This window comes from Ornithodoros turicata, chromosome 2 (genome assembly GCF_037126465.1).
Source record: "Ornithodoros turicata isolate Travis chromosome 2, ASM3712646v1, whole genome shotgun sequence".
Lineage (NCBI taxonomy): Eukaryota > Metazoa > Arthropoda > Arachnida > Ixodida > Argasidae > Ornithodoros > Ornithodoros turicata.
The window spans coordinates 103,708,229-103,732,083 of NC_088202.1; the positions used below are offsets into that span (position 1 = coordinate 103,708,229).

At 47.8% G+C, this 23,855-nt stretch overlaps 1 protein-coding gene across 1 annotated transcript; it reads left to right on the plus strand.

Moving 5' to 3' along the window:
• Window positions 1-1,418: 1,418 nt before the first annotated feature.
• Window positions 1,419-3,654, plus strand: LOC135384926 (uncharacterized). The gene is made up of 5 exons (XM_064614107.1): window positions 1,419-1,488; window positions 1,835-2,056; window positions 2,189-2,218; window positions 2,543-2,778; window positions 3,083-3,654. The coding sequence occupies exons 1-5, from the start codon at window positions 1,478-1,480 to the stop codon at window positions 3,652-3,654; spliced, it is 1,071 nt and encodes a 356-aa protein (XP_064470177.1). The 5' UTR covers window positions 1,419-1,477.
• The last annotated feature ends 20,201 nt before the right edge of the window (window positions 3,655-23,855 follow it).

Below are 23,855 nucleotides of genomic sequence, written 5' to 3' on the forward strand. Positions count from 1 at the left end.
TGTGCGGGTACTACCCATGCTTTTCATTAGATATGCGGGTTTCTGTGGTACTGTCTATCTTGACTACGATATCCTGGGTCTACAAGGGCGTCTACGGGTATTCCGCATGCTTTTCATTAAACATGCGGTTTTCTGTACAGTAATGAGATACTGTGGGACTGTCAATCGCAATTACGATATTGTGGAACTATTCCCATGTCAATAGGTACTACCCATGCTTCTCATTAAAAACGCAGGCTTCTGTACTCTAATGGGATACTGTGGGACTGTGCATCTGGACTACGTTATTGTGGGACTATTTCCATGTGTACGGGTATTACCCATACTTTGCATTAGATATGCGGGTTTCTGCGGGTCATTCAAAATGCGGGTTTCTGCACTCTAATGGAATACTGTGGGGCTGTCTATCTGGATTACGAGATAGTGGGACTATGCCGCTGTCTACGGGTATTACCCATGCTTCTCATTAAAGGAGGGGGTTTCTGCACTGTAATGGGATACTCTGGGACTGACAATCTGGGTTGCGATATTGTCGGACTATTCCCATGTATACGGGTATTACCCATGCTTTTATTAAAAACGCGGGTTTCTACATTGTAATGGGATACTGTCGGTCTGTGTATGTTGAACACAATATTGTGGGACTATTCCCATGACCATGGGTATTACCCATGATTCTCATTAAAAACGCGGGTTTCTGTACTCTAATGGGATACTGTGGGACTGTGTATCTGGACTACGTTATTGTGGGACTATTTTCATGTCTACAAGTATTACCCATGCTTTTCATTTGAAATGTGGGTTTCTGCACTCTAATGGAATACTGTGGGACTGAATATCGATTACCATATTCTGGTACTATTCCCATGTCTACGCGTATTACGCATGCTTTTCATTCAAAATACGGGTTTCTGTACCGTAATAAGATACTGCTGGACTGTCGATCTTGATTACGATATACTTTGACTATATGCATGTATACGAATATTCCCCTCGCTTTCCATTAAAAACGCGGTTCCTTGCACTGTAATAGGATACTGCGGGTCCGTCTATCTGGATTACGATATTGTGGCACTGTCTATTCGCCACTCCAACGACCGATTGGGGGCAGCAGCGTAGCTCAAATATGGCTGCTGAGGCAAGGGTCGGTTCCGTGACGGAATGCTCAAAAAAGTTGTCGCTTTCTGAAATACTAGCATTTGTTAATGCCACTAAGGTTTCCCGAAACCTTTACGAAGGGGAGTGTGTTCTCGATGCGGGGCATGTTATAATGTGTGGCATTTCGAAGGAGTGCGATGAAGAACTGTCAATATTCGCGTTGTGTTTGTCGACCAGCGCATTATCTGGAGATCCCCATACCGTAACAGCGACACTTTCAAGCGTCGCCGATGAGACTACATTTCGAGTGAATGCTGTGACGTGCAGTTGCAAGGCTGGACAATCTGAAAGCTGTAAGCACGCAGTTGCAGTACTCCTGATGTGTAACAGGTACGTGAAAACACTTGTGATCTCCCGCGTTGTGTGGAACGCTCCCCTTGCTATGTTATCTTTTGGTGTCTGCACCGCGTATTTATCAAAATACTGAATTTTCCCAATATGATTAGGCTAGAAAATGTCGTTCGTCACTTTTGCATTCCTGGGCTGTTCTTCGTGTCTGTAGCAAATCAAGCAGTTATGACGCTTTTCTGAAATATCCCAGGAAACCACAAGAAAGAAAAATCGCGGTAGTCCTTAGAAGCTTTCCTTTCCTCTCAAGTGACCTTCATGTGCAAATCATGCAAACAAACATTTTCTGTGTCGTGACTCTTCTGAGTTATTATTTGTACTTTTGCAGGCAAGGGATACACAACCTTGAACACCTCAGTGTGACAGACTTGGAGTGTTCCTGGAAAGGAAACAAACGTAACAAAACTATGTATGATGAGCCGACAAGACTGGAGGACTACTGCCATGTTGAGCAGCTGCCAGTGCTATTTCTTGTTCGTGCTGACAAACGTACAAGAATAATGAGTGAGATTCAGGAGCTTTGCCCAGACTCTGTGCTCAACGTGCATCGGTATGTTTCATCTTTGTATAACCGGGTTGCTGCAGTTGTGTAGGCACGTGGGAAGCGTCAAAGACATCGCTGCTGTTAAAAATGTGTTTTGATCATCACCGATCTTCTAAAATCTTTTTTTTTCTCTTACAGAACAAGGAGACGAGCCAAACAAGTAGTCGGGTAAATGATGTTCATTATTTTCAACAGAGCATTGATTTTAGCACATTTGGAGTGCAGAGGGCCACAGAGTTCTTTGACGCGCATGAAATATTTTCAGAAAAGCTCATTCTAGCTTAGCACACTGTGGCCCCAGAAAATACAGGACCTATCACAAACCACATGATTTGCATTCACTACATTGATCTTGTGTGTGTCTGAACAAGCTTCGTTTCCAAATCTGAAGTTTATTCCACATCGCAGTGGTAATATTAGCAGCTGTGAATTGATTTTATTCCGATTCTTAAGAATAAAGCTAGCATAATATATGTTGTACTATATTTTCAGTGGTGCCAGCCTAACCAAACAGAGCAGCGGATGGTCGGCAATCTTGTCAAATGCGGAGGCTGGTACTGTGATGGGTGCTTTGGCCGAGAAACAGCTGTCATTCACACCTAGTGCTGACACCATGCAGTTCTACAAGGATAACATCGTTATCACAAAGGATGAAGCAGAAAAAATTCTACGTGACACCTACAAGGACAAGTTGATCTGGATGACTCAACGAAGGAACCGAATAACTGGTACAGAGCTGTGCTTAAATTTTGACACTCAAATGACAAGATAATGACTGCACTCGTCAACGTATGGTAATGCATACACAAAGTTGCAGACAAGATTAATTTCTGTACCTGACTTTTACCTCACTGTGATGTGACAAGTGTTCTTACTGTGCATGCTACCTTCCAATGTGAAGTGAATGTGTCAAAGCTCTGATCAATGGAGCTCTGATAATTAAGATGCCACGTTTGAGAGGGCATTTGCTAGCTGCATACCTCTTCTGTTGTATCGTAGTGATATGCCTATAAACATGTTCTGTTATTTCAGGTACAACATGCTACCCCTTGTTTACCTACAGCAAGAGGGACTGGCACCAGAAAGTTCTAAGCACATTGCATTCATCATTCAAAGGCAACAGTTCAACAAGATATGGCAATGACAACGAAGAAGCTGCAAGGCTGAGATATGAAGAGGTCATGCAAAGGAAGGTTATCACTTGTGGGCTAGTGGTGTCTACAAAAAATCCCTGGCTAGCTTGTTCTCCAGATGGAGTGGTAATGGAAGCAGGATCCCCATGTAAGCTTGTGGAAATTAAGTGCCCTGTGAAAGGGAAGCAAGTGTGTGCAACAGAAGTGGTGGCTAGCTGCAATTTCCTAGCAAGTGATGGTGAAAACTACAAACTGAAGAAAAGGCATACCTACTATGCACAAGTGCAACTGGGCATGGCCATCTTGAATGTATGCCAGTGTGACTTTGTAGTATATGCAGCTTTTGATAACTCTGTGCATGTCATTAACGTCAAATTTGATTACGAGTTTCTGTGGAAAATGGTGTCACGCTTACACAACATCTATTTTGAGCATGTGCTTTCAGCACTCTGTGCACAGCCTGTAAATTAGTGATGAGGACCTGAATTAAAATCATGTAAATCTACACGATAGCGTACCATGTGTCAATGTTGTACTGTGTCATGAAATGAGTGGACGCTAAGGTGAAAGCTGCCAATTTCTAAAGTTATTTCCTACATCACGGGCTATTACGGCTCATAAATTCCCACTTTCATTTTAACAATCACAGTATTTACAATTTATTTACAGTATTTACAATCAATGCACTACTTTCATTACACACCACTATACTTCCTTGTTTCACTCACTCTACTCAAGATGTCAAAGGAACTTGTCTTTGCCTATAATTGGCCTTGATAGATTGGTGAGGGCAGCTGATATCAACAGCACATCATCAGCAAATGGGACCATGTTCCATGTCAACTTATGGGTAAGGATCTTGAAGAGCTTTATACATTGTATGGCCCTCTCAACGTGTACTCTTGCTGCAGCTATCTTTCTTGTTCTCATAGCCTCCGATTTTGTAAACTGCTTCTTTTGGCGAAGAAAAGGTGGCCTAATCACATTGATGAGGTGCTCCTCACAGATAGAGTCAATCAGAAAGCCCTTGTCGACCATCACACTATCAATACCAGGGAGGAGATCCTTCACTAGTCCACTTTGTTCAAAAATCGCCTTATCAGAGGCTCTGCCTCCATATCCCTTGCTGATGAAGGTGATCAAACCACCTGGTGAAACACCAATCATGTATTTCACGGTATGTCCCTTCTTATAATGGGAATATGTATTGATGCGGCATCTAAGGCACTTGGGCACTCCCACGCTCACCTCTGTGCAATCGAGGATAACTCTTGTTTGTGAAAAATCCTTGAAACACTTTGGAATGTTTTCCAGCACTTCTTCTTTTGAGGGCCAAACTACAGCACATCGCAGCAGAGCGGACAGTGCCCTTATAGTCATTTTCACTGCAGAGCTGCAGGTTGTTGGTGACACAAAAAACATATGGCATAGCACATGAAAGGGGAAAGTGTGCTTGAGTACCATCATTGTCATCACAACTTTGTCTTTCCAATTGAGTACATTCTTGCCAGTTGTTGGTAGCTCTTCCTCTAGAAGACTGGCTAGTTTGTCAAGTAACTTCATACTGCCGATGCCTGTAATGGACTTCACATTTTTCTCATTTACAAGCTGTGTAAATTTAAATCCAATGTCCCCTGACGTAACTTGGATGCTTTTGTCTTCCTTAATTCCTATGTCTTTCAAAACTGATACAAGGTCTGCAGGTTGTGTTTCATCTCGAATAATCACTTCAGTGTCACATCCATGCACCTGTTCATTGTGTACGCCATGTGCTTCCTCACCGCAGAAGGTGTAATCCTGAAAATATCGTTACAGGCGTTAACAACAGTGATAAAAATCACAACCATCAATGAGCCAAAATAAATGATTTACATTTTAAACACGTTGCTTCAATGTAAATGTGAAGGTAGTGTTTACGTTTTGAGCGTCGTCATCTGGTGTCACATCTGTGCAGTTTTCCTTCCTTGAACTCTTGAGATGTCTACCTTGTCGCTGCTGCTGCAGCTCTTGCATCCTCTTCGCTTTTCTAGCATCATAAGTGGAGAGTTGTGGCAGGTTCTCTGATGGCAGTGTTCCTTTCTTTAGGCGTCTTGTTTTGCACTCCATATCTAGAATAAGATAAGTTGAAGAAGTGATAAAATGTAGGTGAGTTGACAGTATCGCACAAAGAACTCCGGAAAAGATGAACATAATGTGCGTAGCATCGGGAACGCCGCGTTCCCCATATTACACGCGCGCGCGCACACACACATATCCGCGTTGATACGCGGGTGTAGGATGGGAATATACTTTTTTTTAACTTTCAACACTCGTTGCTTGTGGGCACAAGGAACCCAGAAAATGAGCCCCGAGAGAATTCACAAGAAATTCCACGCCCATACCTGCGTGCTGCAATCACGCGTATCAGCAAAGATGTACAATTGGTAACGTATGCAACATGTGTGCGACTCGTACGTTATAAAGCGAATATGATATTACTCACCAGGCAAGAAGTAGTCGTCCTTAGTGAAATGTCTCGAGCATACAGACATTGCACGTGTCACGGGCTTTCCGATGCGGAGCAGGCGTATCCATTCCTGTCGCCGATTCACAGTTTCCCCGTTGCGACGGCACGTGTCTGTTTTGCTAGGAAAACTGTGAAACGACAAGTTTCTATGTCGCATTGGTATGCTATTGCATTGTGGAACGGAGCAATTTCGTTTGCTTTTTGACGGCCCCTTCTCAGGGAATTCCATAATCCTACCGTTTCGCCCTACCGGACACAGTACAGCGGTACAGCTTCTGGCGACCCTTGTTTCGCTAGCTGCGCTGCTTACCGCAAGAGGGCGAGCATTTCGTTGGAGGCGCGAATAGTTATTAACCATGCTTTTTGTTCAAAATGCGGGATTCTGCAGTATAGCCGGTTACTGTGGGACTCTCTATCTGGTTTAGGATATTGTGGGACTATTCCCATGTGTGCGGGAATTACCCAAGCTTTTCATTAAATATGCTGGTTTTGCCCTGTACTGGGATACAGTGATCCACATAGACAGTTCCGCAGTATCCCTTACAGTGGAGAAACCCGTATTTTGAATGAAAAGCATGGGTAAGACCAGTAGACGTGGAAATACTCCCACACTATTGTAATCCAGATTGACAGACCCGCAGCATCCCATTAGAGCCCGCGTTTTTAATGAAAAGCACGGGGAATACCCGTAGACATGCTTATAGTCCTAGGATATCGTAATCAAGATCGATGGTCCCACAGTGCATAAACCAGTGCATTTAATGAAAAGCATGGGTAGTACCCGCACACATGGGAATAGTCCCACAATATCGTAGCCCAGATACACGGTCCCACAGTATCCCATTATGGTACAGAATCCACTTTTTAATTAAAAGCATGGGTAATACCCATTGACATGGGAATAATGCCACACTATTGTAATCCAGATTGACAGACCCGCAGTATCCCATCAGAGCGCAAAAACCCGCGTTTTCAATGAAAAGCACTGGGAATACCCGTAGCCATGCTGATAGTCCCAGGATAGAGTAATCGAGATCGACAGTCCCACAGTGCACCGTTACACTGCAGAAACCCCCATATTTAATGAAAAGCATGGGCAATACCCGCGCACATGGGAATAGTCCCACAATAACGTAGGCCAGATACACAGTCCCACAGGATCCCATTAGAGTACAGAAACCCGCGTTTTAATTAGAAGCATGGGGGGGGGGGATATGTTTATTAAGAAAAAGAAAGGAAAGGTCAGCCAGACGAGGGTCAGCTTGCTATTCCAAACAAAAAGGGAAGGGGAAGGAAAGAAAAATAAGAAAAGAAAAGGGGAAGAAAGAAGGAGAAAAGGGGAAGAAAAGAAAAATAAGAAATGAAACGGGAAGAAAAGGAGAAGCATGGGTAATACACATGACATGGGAATAGTACCACAATATCGTAATTACGATTGACAGTCCCACAGTATCCCATTACTGTGCAGAAACCCGCATGTTTAATGAAAAGTATGCGGAATACCCGTAGACGCCCTTATAGACCCAGGATATCGTAATCAAGATCGACAGTACCACAGTATCCCATTACAGTGCAATCACAATGCAGAAACCCGCGTTTTTAATAAAAGCATTGGTAATACCCGTAGACATGGGAATAGTCCCACAATATCGCAACCCAGATTGACAGTCCCAGAGTATCCCATTACAGTGCAGAAACCCCGTTTTTAATGAGAAGCATGGGTAATACCCGTAGACAGCGGCATAGTCCCACTCTGTCGTAATCCAGATAGACAGCCCCACAGTATTCTACGAGGTGTGTTCAAGTCAAACCGGGACTTTCTGTCTCCTGAATGTACAAATGGCTCGCGCTACTTCTTTTTCGTCATTTTCACACGCGACAGGCCTTCGCGTTCACCACGTGGTGGTCCAAAGTTTGTGCAAAGCAGAAGACACGTGCTGGACAAGATGGCCGACAACGAGGTGAGCGCGCACACCGAACAGCGAATTGTCATAAAGTTTCTCGTGAATAAAGGCGTAAAGTCATCTGAAATTCACAGAAGACTTCAGGCTCAGTATGGCCACGATACACTTAGCCGCAGCAAAGCATTTGAGTGGTGCAAACGGTTCCGAGACGGCCGTACATCAGTGCAGGACGATCACGGCCGGGGCGGCCCAGAGCCCAGTGTCAGAGTTCCTGAGAACATCCAAGTTTTCCACGGTTTTCTGGGACAAAGCTGGCGTTGTTCATGTTGATTTTCTGCTCAGTGGTACCACCATCAATAGTGCATATTACTGCCAGGTTCTCAGGGATGTGCATAAGGCGATGAAGCAAAAGCGGCCGGGCCTCATCAACAAAGGAGTCCTCCTCCTACAGGACAATTCACGCCCGCATACCGCGCATCTCACGACACGCACCTTACAGGAACTTGGCTGGGAGTTGCTGCCACATCCCCCTAACAGTCCAGACCTCGCCCCCAGGGATTTCCATCTCTTCGGGCCACTGAAGGCGTTCCTTGGGGGCCGCCACTTCAGCTGCGACTATGAGGTCAAGAATGCGGTCCGATCATGGCAGCTACGCGCCGGTAAGGATTTCTAGGCTGCTGACATCCAAGCCCTCGTGAAACGGTGGGACAAGTGCATTAATGCAGCTGGAGATTACGTTGAAAAATAAAACTAATTTCTCGCCTGTAAGTTCATTTTACTTTTGCGAAAAACGAAAAGTCCCGGTTTGACTTGAACGCCCCTCGTATTAGACTGCAGAAACCCGCATTTTGAATGAAAGGCATGGGTAATACCCGTATACATGGGAATAGTCCGACAATATCGCAACCCAGATTGACAGTCCCAGAGTATCCCATTACAGTGCAGAGACCCGAGTTTGTAATGAAAACCATGGGTAAAACTCGTAGACATGGGAATAGTCCCACAATACCATAATCCAGATTGACGGTCCTACAGTATCCCATTATGGTGCAGAAACCCAGATTAATAATGAAAAACATGTACAGTACCCGTAGACATGGGAATTGTCCCAAAATACAAAAAAAAATCACGTAGCCCACACATAGCCACGTGGATTAAATTGCATGAGAAATTGATTAAATTACGTGAAATGATGATTAAAATTAATGAAAGCAGGATTAATTCCGATGGCAAAAGGATTAAATGTGCGACAAGAGGATTAATCACGGCGGAAAAAGCTGTAGTTCACAGCGCTCGCGGCGCATTCGTCATCATCCATGATAAGAGCACGCTATCTCACCTACGGAACGACAGAACCGCCAGCGCTTTCCGACACTGTTCTAATTTGTTTTATCTTCGTTACAAACCCCGAAGTTTATCTTGGCGAACCCTGTACATTATTTTCCCAGCACCAATGTATGCGGTATGACTCCGTTGAGTGTGTATATCTATATAATGCGCATAAAAGTTATTCACAACACCAGGTTGCGCATCACCACAAAGCTGCTATGGTGAAATGGATGCATTCTTTAGGCTGCGTTGCTAACTTGCCCATCAGCTATAGGAAATCTATCACAAGAATGTTGTAGAGGCTATTAACACAGAACTGGTGCTTATCTCTAAATATAAGTGTTTTTACTTCAAAATAGATATCACAGACTTCACAACATTGCGCAGAAATAAGAACCACTCTTGTACCTTGCATAGTGCATCTCACATCAGCTTCTCGAAAGCACAGTGACTAGAGTTCAGACTGAAATACTTCCCTCAATAGGAAGCATATCCGGTCAGGTTAGGAGGTACTAGATCACCTTCTAGCGTTTGTAGTCAACCTTGGCAGCACGTGGACAAAATACACATAGTGTAGTTTGTTGAGCATCTCCCACAAGTACTCATCGTCTCGGTTCACAATGATAAGGAGTGACGTAACCTTTGAATAAATGTAAAAGTGGCACTCATGCAAGTTAAGCAGGAAGAGACCCAGCTGCACTTGAGAATAATAACTATGCCCCTTTTTCAAACAAATATTTTCACCATCGCTGCTGAGGTAACGCACTTTCTTCTGCTTCACCAAATCCACAATAGCATGTTTCTCACCCAATACTGGGCTTTTAACTTCAAGCAGCACCTCTGGCACACCATTTTGATGGGTGATTCCATCTGGACTATATCCGAGCCAGGGTACTGAAGGATTGACAACAAAGCCCATTATAGATTTGACAACATTCCCTGTTTCATCACTGTATGCTTTCAAGGCAGCTGGCTCACTTTTCTTCCCATATTCAGTTGCCGCATTACCTTTAAATGGCACACTAAAGTAGTGCCTCTCCACTTTTGGTTCCCACAGCATCACATTATTAGGCTGAAATGTGTACATTGCATGGCAGATCGACCCAGTTATCCGGAGCCTCCTGGATGTATGCCAAAGCGAATTATTTTGTGATTCGGTCTGAAAGCAAAGCTTGGCTGCCTCATACGTATTGAGCACAATATGAGCATTGTAAAAGTCCAAACATTCATACTCTAGCTGCTCCAATGAAAATTTTCTAACGATAACTGACGTCATGTCGAGGAAGATGCACGTGTGAAATTTTAAGGAATTCACTGCTGCTACTACACTCTCTGCAGTAGCTATGGCAGAAAACATGGGAATGATACTGATCTAGAGATGGACTAAGCGGCAGGGGTTGAGATTGCAATGTCACTCGTCCTTGTGCGTGGAGAGCCAAAGCTGACGGAGACTCAGCCTCGATGAAATCCTTTCTGATCACTTCAAGGGTGTCATCATCAACAGTAAATGGGTGTGTACGTTGTTTAACATGGCAGAGGTGCTTGACACAGCATGGCTGATATGGTTTCCTGTGGCGGGACATTTTCCCCCATTGTTGCTGGAATTCAGTAGATGCCATCTGCTCGATGCTCTCTAATCCGTACCTGTGGACAGAGTAGGAAGTTTCAGCATAAGCTGCGTAGAAAAGAGCGAAGATTTTCTAAGGATTGTCTTCTACGGGGTGCTGAAATTTTGCAGTGAGAGTGACACTGAAACGGTGCTGGTTATTGGCATTTGTAGAGAAAAATTTATTGGTGTGAGAATTTTTGGTGTGAGGTGGAGTGTTGCAAAATTTAATGTGTGCGCAAGGAAGGCGTGGGGGAGTGTTGTAGTAAATTCCCTGCAAAAGGGGATGCGCGATACTGTCGAATGTAATTTTCACATTAATTGACACGAGAAAATAGACATTTACTGCTATCAATTACGTACCTGTGCATGTACAGCAAAGTTGCGAAGACATGCTTACAGTTGCCCCAGCCTTGCATTTGCAGTGCGCCTATGAAAACAATGACTCGTATCTTAAATTGCAAAGCGAGCGATAGGACATTTACCTTTATGGTGCAAGAATCCTCGAGCCTAACTAGCACTTCCGTGGGATCTGCTCAATGAGCGGAAGTCATCCCCATATCATCGTCATCATGTATTTCTCTCTCTCTCCGTGGGATCGCCGTTTGGATTGCTCGTTGTAAGGACGAGGCTGACGTACTTTTCGTATGTCGCTGATTTCTCAACGAGGCCGCATGCGAGGACATGCTTTGCTTCCAGCAGTCGTCCACCCTCAATTACACACCTTTTCCCCTCGTTTTTCGAACGCTTTTCGGTGTCACCTTGCGTCGTTGGACTGTCATCATCAGCATACAGCAGTATAGCTGCGAGGGAGAGCTTTCTACGTTGACTGTCCGCTCCATCCATCCCTCCGGCGCATACGACACTACAGCAGCAACCCCCGAGATGGCAGCCATATTGAATCCCGCGCAGCGACCCCTATGATCCGTGAAAGTTGCGAATAGAGAAACCGTTACGCAGCCTGAGTGGGTCGCTGTTTAGTTCAGTGTGTTTCCTCTTAAGGGGAACGTAACCAGAGAGAAGGGTTTGGGCGGATGAAATTTAAACGAACACTATGGCACATTGGTAATCACAACCGGTCACATGTACCTCTAAGTCTATGTGCGCGAACGATAAAACGTTACAAAGGGAGCCTAAGGGTCATAGTATACTGACATACATTCCACCGTAACCGTAACCCTCGTATTTTTTTTTTTTTTTGAAACCCTCGTAAAGTATCCATGACATGACTTCAGAACACGCTACGTCAGTTTCATTCGCCAATTTGTAGTCCAAACCTGCGAAGTTTTTTCTTGGACCGAAAACCGTTAAATAAATTTTTCGGTATCCCCCTGAGCGAAAAAAAGGTATACGGTTTCGATTCCGTTCCGGTTCGCACCAAAATAGCGGTTTTTTGCGGTTAATTTTTAATGTTAATAAATAATAAGCGGTTAATGTTCGTTCGTTCGTTCGTTCGTAAGGAAAAACGAACGAACGAACGAATTAACTCACTGTTCATAGTCTAAAGCGTCCCAAATATGCTCCTGTCAAAATCTGATTACTCCGAAATGTGAACACGCAGGCTGTGAGCCAAATACTATCTTCACTCCCCTTGTGTACAAACTGCTCAATGTAAAAGTTGTAACTTGTGAAATTTCGCTGTGACAAACCAAACCACGCCATGTTTCTTCCGAAAGTTTTGGCAACTTAGATAGATCGGTCACCCATCCTTACGTCATACGTAAAGCTATGGCCAATTTCCCACTTTGGCTTGGCTCAAAGAAGCTAGAACCAGTACGCTTTCACCGCTTCCTTGGCGTGGTAATCGACTCGGACTTGCGCTGGGCTCGGCACATTAAACACCTTGAAACTAAAGTGCAGCGATGGCTCCCCGCAATCCAACATCTTTCTGGCCCAGGATGGGGCTGTGATCAGCGTTCCCTGCTCGCGGTTCACGCGGCATTGGTGAGGGCAACTGTGCTTTACAGCCTTCCTATTCTGCACAGGATATCAACAACTTCATTAAATACGCTTCGGTCCCTGTTTGCTCGAAGCCTTCGTCGATGCCTCGGAGTTCCCAGAATGGCTGAAACACGACAAGTACTGGCTGAAGCTGGTGAGCTCCCGCTTGAAGTTCTCCGTGAACGGGAAACGGCTCGGCACTACCTCCGTTTACGTGCTCACATTCCCCGCCACCCGCTACTCAGGAAAATTCGATACCGCCCTGGAAGCGACTTCTATCGAGTAGCGCAGAGGACACGCCAGACTCTCACTGGCTTCATAACTAAGGACACTATACCGCCGGAAGCCCCCTGGTCTCTCCCGGTACCGCCCACGTTTGTACGCCTCCCAAACCTTCTGCAAAGAAGAGATCAGGTCCCCCCTCAAGTCCTCCGAGCCCATTTTCATGCTCTGGTAGACGAGAAGTTTTCTACGTTTACAGCAGCATATACTGATGGCGCATCCCGAAACAACAAGTCCGCCTCAGCCTTCGTCATTCCATCCGAAGGCGTCGTGCACGGAAGACGCCTTTCACATCCAACCTCCTCCACAGCTGCGGAACTCTATGCCATCCTTTTCTTTCTACAACACATCGCTGATTTTCCACCCCGGGAATGGGCAGTCTTTACAGACTCCAAATCTGCACTTCAAGCAATTGAAACTTCCGGCATACGAGGCCCATCCGCACCCCTAGTCACCGACGTGTTAATGGCTTACCACACTATCTACGCCGCAGGCCACAGGCTAGTTCTCCAGTGGGTTCCAGCCCATTGTGGTGTCGTGGGGAACGAGCAGGCCGACAGCGCCGCAGAAGCAGCACTCTCGTCTCGGAACCGGACCCGTATTGTTCTGCTCAGAGGAGACCGCCGTTCAATTCTGCGACGTCTAGTGACACCCCTGGCTTCCCGCCAACGGACAACCGACATTCTTCCCCCCTCTATGTTGAACAGAGTTGATCCCATGCTCGCTTTCCGCATGCCACGAAACACATCTCGTCAGGATGCTGCATTAATCCACCGCATGCGCCTCGATGTGGCCTTTACAGCTCAGTGGCGTTACCGCTTGAGACAAATTGATTCTCCCACCTGTTGCCACTGTGGTGCTCTTGAGGATCTGGAGCACATTCTTCTTCATTGCCCTCACTACGAACCTTCCCGAATCACACTCTCCGAGTCTCTTCGTCAGCTGGACTCTCGCCCTTTCTCCCTACCGAAATTGCTTGGTCCCTGGCCCAATCCAGCCCAGCAACGCTCTGCGCTCAAAGCTCTTCTGACATTTCTGGACACCATCGGACTTCGATCGTTATTGTAAAGGGGCTCGTTATTTTATTCCCCCCATTCCACCAAGCACTGGGGTAGAGTATCGCCTGTTGCGATGAAACTCCCCACTCTCCAAGGCCGAAAATAAAGTTGTTGTTGTTGTTGTCACCCATCCAGCCACCAGGAACATTTCCACAGACATGACGAAAAGGAAAGAAAGGAAAAAAAAACGGGCACGTATATCATGCGGCGAGCATTAAATCGCGCACACCGTTCTTGCCTCCCGTAGGCGCGTGCGTGTTTCTGATGCGCTCCGTCTCCCGCAACATGGCGGCCACAGCTGCCCACGGCCGCTAGGTGGCAGTATTTCGAAACAGGTCTATGGGCCTGTAGCTCTCGGCCAGGCGGCGTTGCGATCAGCGGACGACAGCGCCGCATGTGGAAGCAAATCGAAACAATGGTCCGCACTCAAGAGTGTTTCGGTTTCGCGGGTTTCGCTCTGGCGCAAGCAAGCAATGTATCGCATCCTGCGTGGGTTTGAAAAGCTGGAGGCCATTGACGATTGGGCCAGTTACTAGTCAATGTTTTCGGCGTCGACGAAGCATCCGTGACGGTAACGAAATCGTCGTTAAAGCGAAGTGCATTTCGGAAGAAGTGAAGGACAGCGTGGTTTATAGCGTCCGGTTCGGGGTGAGTACGTAATATTTGTTAACTGTACATCAAAATCATATACCTGATCAGAAAAACATTGAATGCACATTTTACCCGCACTGAAAGTTGATTTAACTCGATTTCGGTACCTCTCCATCACAGGTGTCCAAGTGTCCGTGAACAGTTTATGTTGCGTCGTGTACCTGTAAAGCGCGCGGGAAAATGTAAGCACGCGGCAGCAGTCTGCTGCTACCTGAACAAGGAAGAAGACGCCCCATGTACGGGCAGCCACAAAAGAGGGGCAAGCCAAGCTCAAAGCCGCAGGCGTGACTTGACAAAGGGTATCGTGGGCCATTTCCGAGTACGTATGTGTAATGTGGACAACGTGCTTTCCTTTAGACAGGAGCTCGGGTGCAGACCTTTCATATTGTATTTTTAGAGCTGATGAGGCTACAGTCATCTCTGCTGCATCGTTGATCATTTGCCAATGATCTTTCTCTACGGAATGGTGCTGCTGTACCCTGCTGCATCGTTGGCTATTCTGTTAATGGTAATTCTTCAGCAGTTTATATGTTTCATCAACCAGTATTGTACCGTGTACTTTATTGCTCTTGGTAATAAACAGCTTGCATCTGATATATTTCTCCTTATTTGTGTAATGTTTACCTGTACAGGTATATCAACCAAATCTCTCCCCGCTGCAAAAAGAAAACCACCTGGTGATATTATTCACGCGTACTCCGGCATAGTTTGTCCAGGTCCTTGAGTCTGAACAGAGGGGAGCCTTAAAGTGGGACTGTAAAGAGGTTCTGAGGCATTTTCGACAATGTAGTAACGGGAGAGGAAACGGAGAATCTATTTGATCTCCTAAATGTCATGAGAGGGACACGCACGGTGTTCCATTATAGCATTCCAACAAAAATGCCAGGGGGTAGCTTCATAGCGGGTCTCTTGGAGAACATAAGTAAGTAATAAGTAAGTAAGGTGATTGCTTTTTTCGAAGTGAACATCACACTGCACGAAGACCCTCGAACATTGCAGTAAGAAGAACCGGCGGGAGTCGATGTCCACAGTAAGCCTTTCATATTTCCCGCATGCGTTACGTTAGAAAGTAATAACTGTTTGGCAGAATTTGTGATATATCCAAGTAAATTTCTACCGTAAGTTGTTTGGATAAAACTCTACATTATCTCCAGGTAGAATATAGAGTGGAAACTTGGAGGCGTTTTTACGGTGTACGGACGCAATTAACGCTTTCCGCCTTTCTGTCTCTCAAGGGTTTCCGATGAAGCGATAAAACCTTATTTTTTGACGTTTTGGAATCTGTTATGGTAGCAAACGACACAACAATACTGTGTGCCCGATTTGTGTTGTGGTTTGCCGTGCGTTTGCGATCTGAAAGGCGGCATATTTAACCACGATACATATGCTTGGCTGCCTGGCTGTGCGGACCAGTCACTGCTCCCGCTCCCGCTTGGGTCCCGATTGGCGCTCGCGTCGCCGGGCAAACTTGAGCGCAACAGGCCCATACAGCTTTATGGAACCATGGTGGCTTTATCGCTTACAGATGCGACAGCTCTGGGAACTTGAGCATATCGGTATCACCACTGGCAGGGCTGAGTTTCTCAGGACATTTCGGAGCGTTTGAAGGACAGCGTTATGTTCGAAAATGAACGGTACGAAGTGTCTCCCTCGTGGGAAAAAACACACACACACACACTGGGCAACTCACGGACAACAAAGGAATGGCACTCAAATAGGCTACGTACTCTTACGGCACGACATGCAAGAATATGGCGGAGGCATCCGCGAGTACCTGAAGAAGACACTCGCCGAAGTTGTCGATGAAGCGTTGGAATTCAATGGGCCACTCCTTTATATGCTGCATCAAACGGTAATACAAACAAACCACGAGCCTAAGTATTGTTTTTGACGCATCGTCCAAAGCTGGAGGGCAACCATCGCTAAACGAAACATTGTCTGCGGGACCGAACTTGAATCCCGGCCCTGTCAAGCTGCTGCTGCGATTTCGAATGTGTAGTGGGGCTCTGTTGGCTGGCGTCGAGAAGGCAAAGCTGACAGAAACGCCTATCGTTCCATCTGGTATCCGTCGACACCGTGCAGCAGACTGTAGTACTTCCTCCTTATCAACAGGACAGTGGAATGGTGATCGGCCGGAAGGAGAATTGGATGCTTCGTTGGCTCTGCGCTGTCGTTGAACTGTAATGGTCCGCCGATCCGTAGAAAGTTGTCTTCCACAAGATACGAGTTGAAGGCACCTATTACCGAACGCGATCCCATACTTCTTGGTGAGCATAACTTAGCGATGTCCATTCCGAACGATTCCTGCAACGGTTCCTGCTGTGCGACACGTATCCAGTGGACCTCTACCTCCATCGTGTCTTGTCGTGCTGCCAGAGGAGCTGTTTGCCTTCTTCGGCAATAATTTACAATCGGGGGAGGGGAATTTTTTGGCAGAAAAATGAAAAAGAAAGGGGGAGCAGTGCTTGATTTTTTGCAACCCCCATAAATTTTTGAGATCGCCTAATACAGCGCAGCTACCAATGCATATACCGACAGATATGTAACCCATACGGGCATACCCCACCCCCACCCCCAGAGGTCGATGTCTGCGGTCATACCGTTCACAATACGCTTGACATACGTTGTGAGACGTACCACTCTCTTGAAGGAACTGTAGCTCTCCAAGTCAAGGATTCCTTCCCTAATTGTATTGGTTGTAACCCGCAAGACTGTGGCGGCCACCACGCTGCAACGTACCGTGCCTGTACGGTTGCAAGGGCAGCAACAGCTGCACACCGACGGCGCATGCTCAGTGGAAAATCGCATGCCCCTCCACCCCGTCGCTCCACTAATCTCCACACTGCTCACTTTCCGCGCCTATCTGGCTGTTCCGCGACACCCGCACACGCTGATCACGGCCCTTCCAAGTCTTTTGCTTCTGCCGTCAAGCAAGTGCCACATATCGCGCGCATCGCGGCCCAGGCCAGTGGACAGCGGACACCAGACCCTAAAATTCCGAAGCCCCGTCTGTTGGAGGGACAAAGCAATACATCTCACACTGTAGTCGCAATGCTCTTCGCCGCCTTACGCGCCATCGTCCAGCAGCTCCCAACGGCGGCAGACTTACCTGCAGTTCAAGCTATACTTGCACTGGAACCTCTCCTCCGTACTGGCTCTTTCCTTACGCCCGATAATGAATAATGGTCGGCCTCGCGCCTCAATGGTTCATTATCAATCAACCACGATCTTCCAGTGGAATTCACGCAGCCTGCAATCGAAGTTGTTTGACTTCCGTCAGTTTGTGTGGCGCCACAAATTCCCTGTGTTATGCATCTCAGAAAGCGGCATTAAGGATGACTTTCGTCTCTCGAATTACGTGACCTTTGTTTCGGAGCCCCGTGGACAGACCAGCCGTGCTGCGCTCTTTGTCCGTGCCGACCTCCCGGCGATCCAGCGCGACCTGCGAACAGTTGGGATCGGCGACTACGTCTGCTGCTCTGTTCGTGTGGGCTCACTTGACGTCACTATAGTCTCACTATATATCCCACCATCGGTCAGATACAACGTGGATGAGCTGGGCTCCATTATAGCTGGCCTCCCCTCGCCTTTCGTGCTCTGCGGGGACTTTAATGCCCACAATGAAGTCTGGGGCAGCATGCGTACTGACACCAGAGGCCAGCAACTAGCAGACCTCTTCGCGGACAAGAATCTCTGCGTTTTAAACGATGGCTCTCCAACTTTCGTCTACCCGACTTACCGCTCTTCTTGTCTTGACCTCACCGTCGCGTCAGCGTCCATCGCTCATCGGCTCCTCTGGAGTGTTGATGCGGACACCCTTGGCAGCGACCACCTACCTGTCCTGGTCGGCATCCCGCATGGCCGCCGATCTTCCAGCTCGCACTCCGTCAAGCGGACCGACTGGCCACGATTTGCGCGAGTGCTCGAATCTTCCCTTGCATATGACGGGCTAAGCAATGCGCAAGACTTCTGTCGCGGTGTGGCCACCGCAACCCAGGAAGCAACCACAGTGCACCGCGTCCCGCTTCAGTTTTCCGCTACAGACGCGGAATACGAGCGGCTCCGTGCACTCCGGCGACGCGCAGAACGGCGAGCACGGCGCACCCTCCTACTCCATGACCGGCAGGCTGCGAGACGGATTCAGAAGGCTGTTCAGCGACGCCTCCAGAAACTCACACGGGACCGTTGGCGTAACTTTGCATCGTCCCTATCGCCCCGCACACCTCTGTCTCGTATTTGGGGTGTGCTTAAAGGCCTTTCGACACCTGTAGCGCAACGCCACCCGTTCCGCTCCTTGTCTCTGGCCACATCACGCACCGAAATTGACGTTGCAGAGGACTTTTGTGCCCGCCTCACCGCCCTGCCTGCTTCAACTCAAACTGCTACTATTCCGATGCCATCTACCAGCAACACAGTCCTGGACTTACCTTTTACACTAGAGGAGTTGGACTCTGCCCTATGTGCCTCGCCCCAACATACCTCCCCAGGTGCAGACCAGATCTCGTACAAGGCGCTCCAGCACCTTCCGCATATGGGGAAGCAGCACCTCTTACGATTCTTCAATGACAGTTGGCAGCAGGGGCGAATACCCGAGGAATGGAAATTGGCGATGGTTGTCCCCTTGCTCAAACCCGGCCAGTCGCCCCATCACCTCGACTCCTTCCGCCCGATAGCCCTTACAAGCTGCGTGGGTAAAACTCTGGAACGAATGATTTTCACCCGTCTCATCTGGCACCTTGAGAGTGCTCGTTTCTTCCCGGAAACAATGATGGGCTTTCGCTCAGGCCGTTCGTCACTCGATAGTGTCATTGCTCTGGTCAGTGAGACGCAGCAGGCTCGCGCAGACGGCTTCCTGACCGCTGCTGTTTTCCTGGATATCAAGAAAGCCTATGACAGTGTCCAACACAATGCAATCCTTACGGCTCTCCAGGACGCTAACGTAGGGGTATGTCCCCTATCATGGATCCGGGACTTCCTCACAGGCCGCTGCCTCTTTGTCCGCACTGCTGACGGAGATAACACCTTGTATCCCGTTCACCGAGGCGTCCCGCAGGGAAGCGTACTCAGCCCCCTCCTGTTCAATATCATTATGGCCTCCCTCCCTGCACAGCTGCCCAGCCACACCCACATCACAATCTATGCAGATGACATTTGTATTTGGACCTCTGCTCTTCGTCGTGATGTGATTCAACGCCGTCTACAACGCTCCTTGAACACAATCTCCAACTATCTTGCCGACCGCGGCCTAGCCATCTCACCCGCCAAAACTGTCGCCATGGCCTTTTCGCGGAGATCGTTCCACAAATACCCACTCTTCATTGACGGTTCGCCCTTAACCTTTGTGAAAACCTGCCGTTATCTGGGCTTCACAATCGACCAAGGCCTCACATGGTCATCTCACGTGAAGGCGCTTGCCACGAAAGCCTCCAGCCAGGTCAATGTCCTCAAACGTATCGCATGTGCGTCCTGGGGCCCGTGTTGCCAGGACCTCCACCGAGTTCATACGGCTCTTGTTTTGGGCACACTGCGATACAGCCTCCCGATCCTTCATGACCTCAGCTGCACACGAGAGCAGGAGCTCCTGAACCTCCAAGCCCGCAGTCTCCGTGTTTGCCTTGGTGTCCCTCGAACAACGGAGACATATTCCGTACTCGCCGAAGCTCATGAGCACCCTATACCCATTCTGCGGGACTCAGCCACCCTTCGCGTCTACGCCCGCTGCCTGACGCAACCCTCTCATCCTCTTCGCCGCATTGCTGTGAGCTGCCCTGCATCCGCTTTTGCCAAAGCAGTTGCCCGCTTACGAGACTGTCTCCCGTCCTCGACACCTGCCACTACCTTTGCGCCAGCAATGTGGACCTTAAAACGGCCTCCCATTCACGCCACTATACCAGACTTTCCCCGAAAACAGGCAATCAGCCCTGTGGTAGCCCAACAACTCGCTTTGGCCCATCTCACCTCTACCCATCCCCATTGCCGACAAATCTTCACCGATGCTTCCGTAATGTCTGACGCAGCGGGCGTGGCCTTTTACGTTGCCGATACAGACCATGAACAGGTCTACAAACTGCCCTACCCCATGTCGTCCACCGAGGCTGAACTGTTCGCCATTCTTACTGCCCTAGAATATATAACTGACTTGCCACCTGGGAAATGGGTCGTCCTCACAGACAGCAAGGCGTCTCTCCTCCGCTTGATGTCGGCCCGCTCCAACCTCATACAGGGTATACCCAGCTTGATCATTCAGAGGTATAACGGACTCCGTGCCAATGGTCATGCTTTGTCCCTTCAGTGGGTGCCCGGTCATGTGGGCCTGACCGGTAACACACGCGCAGACGCGGCTGCTAGACGAGCCGCCGCAGCTGTTACCCCTGCCACTGCACGTCCACCACTTACACTTTCGGCTTGCCATTTAGCTATTCGCCGCCGGTGTGCAACCCGTGCCCAAGCATTTAGATCACAAGCCGTCGCCTACAACAGTCACGTGCAGTCCATCGACCCCTCGGTTAGCTTTTTCATTGCGTGTCGCTGCAGTCGTCAGGACGAATCATTGCTGCACCGCCTCCGTCTCAACGTTGCCCGCACCCCATTGCTCCTGTACAAAATGGGCCAATCCAGCTCCCCCTTGTGTTCCAGCTGTGGCGAGGTGGGCGACATTGCTCATTGTCTTCTGCACTGCCAGCACCACATCCCGCAACGGCAAGCCCTCCATCGCCGTCTAATACAGCTGGGCTACAACACACTGTCCATGGCCACCCTCCTCGGTCCCGTCCCTCGGCCTACTCAGTGGGCCATCACCACAGCCCTGCTCCGCTTCTTAAATGACTCTGGCCTTGCGTCTGCCCTCTGACTGGACGTTCTTCGAACTTTCCTTCGTGCCTGTGCTGCACTGCACTGCGTGCCAGTTTTTCTGTCATCTTTTCCTGTCTTTTATTTCTTTTGTTTCACAGTTCCTTTTTCTTTTCTCTCTTGGAATAGCAAGCTGGCAATAGCCTGGCTGACATTTCCGTTTTCCTTTTCACTATTAAACATATCCCCCCCCCCCCCGCAAGACCTCTACTGGTTTCTTTTCTTTCTTTTTTTTTTCCCCTCTTATATATATCTTCAGTGTCCAATTTTGTAATTTGTGTTGGCTCTTACCTATTGTGAAGCTCACATGACAGTCTCATCACCACCTCCTCGAACTTCTATCATGGCAACCAGAGCAATATTTTCCCCGAGGATTTGGTACAACTTTGGTGGTTGGCAGCAATATGCCACAAAATTACAAGCACAGAGGAAGAGACATACAGTTACGCATGTCTGATGTTTCCTCATAACATTTTTGCACAATACTGTACCTAAATTTAAAGATGTTATAACATAACACCCTAGTCTACTACAACAAAGCAAAGTAGAGAAACTCTCGTCAGCTTAAAAACACCACTTGCAAGAGCAACGCATTTCTCACGAGTACTGGGAAACGCCTGGCATCATGAAAGTTGAAAGATGTTAACGATGAAAGATGAAACTCACTGAAAAGGTTAGCCAGCTGTAGGACTCGAACCCACATCATGTAAAATGTAAGAGTGAAAGGAGGATGAGTGAGAGAGAGTGGTTGGTTTGTCCCTTCAGATGACGCACCCTGGAAGTCGCTGAGAAGGCGTGTTAGCTTAGTTCAATTGGTAGAGCCCTGGACCGGCAATCCAGAAGATGTGGGTTCGAGTCCTACAGCTGGCTAACCTTTTCAGTGACTTTCATCTTTCATCGTTAATTTCTTAGGCAAATTGAGGCTTCGTATGTATTTATCCCTTCTATGTTGTTCCAGCCTCAGAACATCAGTTCATTCATGTTCATCGCCTGGCATCATCCCGCGTTTTGTATGTCGTCTGCTTCACGTAACCGCCAAACGTCCAGACTTCCTCCTTTCTATTCGTACACTGGTGCCCAAATAACCTACGTCTAACGTTGAAGGGCTACAACGCCCACCCACAAGACAAAGACAGACTGCTGCGCCACGAGGTTGTGTCACTCGTAAATAGAGGGCACCCGAGACGACCATTGTGCTGATACAGTATCTGCGCAACGAATTTGTGTGGGAAGCGTCAATAGAATGGTGCGTGGGTTCTAGCGTTGCGGAAAACATGTTGGCTGCACTTGTTTTGGAAACAACTGAGACAACACACACAATAATAGAATAATGGAAGCGCGTTTAGGCGCGTGTAACCTGCAAGCGTGCTATCTACCACGATGTCAGGTAGTAGCAGCCGCTCAGTGTCCCGGCCCTTCAGGCACCCTTGCCGGCTTTCTACATTAATTCGCGAATGGTTACGTTAACTGCACTTAGGTTTGTTTTTTGTGTCGTTTGTTTGTTCTATTGCTTCACCTTCGTCTTTGATGTATAGTTCTGCTGTACGAAGCTTTCTGATGTTGCCTTCCGCGTCACTATCGACCCCTCACAAAACATCGAAAGAAAAAGGATGATTCTTCATGATTTCCTTTGTCAGTCCTTTTCCAAGTTATGATCTAGCATAAGTACTTATCATGCACATTATTTGCTGTGTTCGAAAAAGCGAGGCACCATAACACAGCACCTGTACTGTTTCTTCTCTTTTTGTCCCCATATCATCGTCATCATGTCTCTCTCTCTTTCTCTCTTTGTGCTCCCACCGACTTCGGTGGCTCAATTGGTATCGTATTCGCTAACTGATCCCAAGATTGCTCGCGGCGAACCCGGCCGAGGACGCCAGCATCTTGGTATAGCACGGTACAAGTTGCTTTGACACGCCGTCTTCTGCGAGGTACGTTATAAATACAGTGTGCTACCTGTTGAGATTTCAGCGCACGTTAAACCCTCAGATAGGCAAATTGATCCACAGACCGACCACTCTGGCATCGCTCATGATCATAGTTGTTTTGCACTTAAAATCACGAATTATTATGCGTGTGCTCCAAAACGAAGCCACAACACATGACTGCCGTCGCATACAACCAAAGAACCGACTGGGGGTTTACAACCAGGAAAGGGTAACGAACGTATTTTCGTTACCGTTCTCATTTTCGTTGCTGCTATATTTTCGTTTCCGTTATCCGTTTTTGATACCAGCTTTTCTATTTCATTTCCGTTACGTTTCCGTCACTGTTTCCGGCAGTGGAACGGCTGTTACAGAGCTGCGGGAGGACAGCCCGTCCGGCTCTGTAAGAACGCAGTTTTGCTCAAGTGCTGCTTCGGTGTCACGCGTACAAACTACAAAAGTAAGTTTACCTCGTTGTGATGCGCACATCTTGCAAGATGTTTTAAGGAAATGTAGGAACATGTCTTCCTTCTTCAGTCAGTCTTCTGTCCCTCTGAGTCCAGCAACCAAAGATGGATTTAACCTTCATCCAATGTCGCATTCACAGGCAGGCGCTCTGAG

Bases quoted from the DNA above. Each gene is read 5' to 3' on its own strand.
- LOC135384926 (XM_064614107.1), top strand. The intron at 2,219-2,542 runs GTAAATGATGTT...CTATATTTTCAG, and splicing joins CGAGCCAAACAAGTAGTCGG to TGGTGCCAGCCTAACCAAAC. The intron at 2,779-3,082 runs GTACAGAGCTGT...CTGTTATTTCAG, and splicing joins ACGAAGGAACCGAATAACTG to GTACAACATGCTACCCCTTG.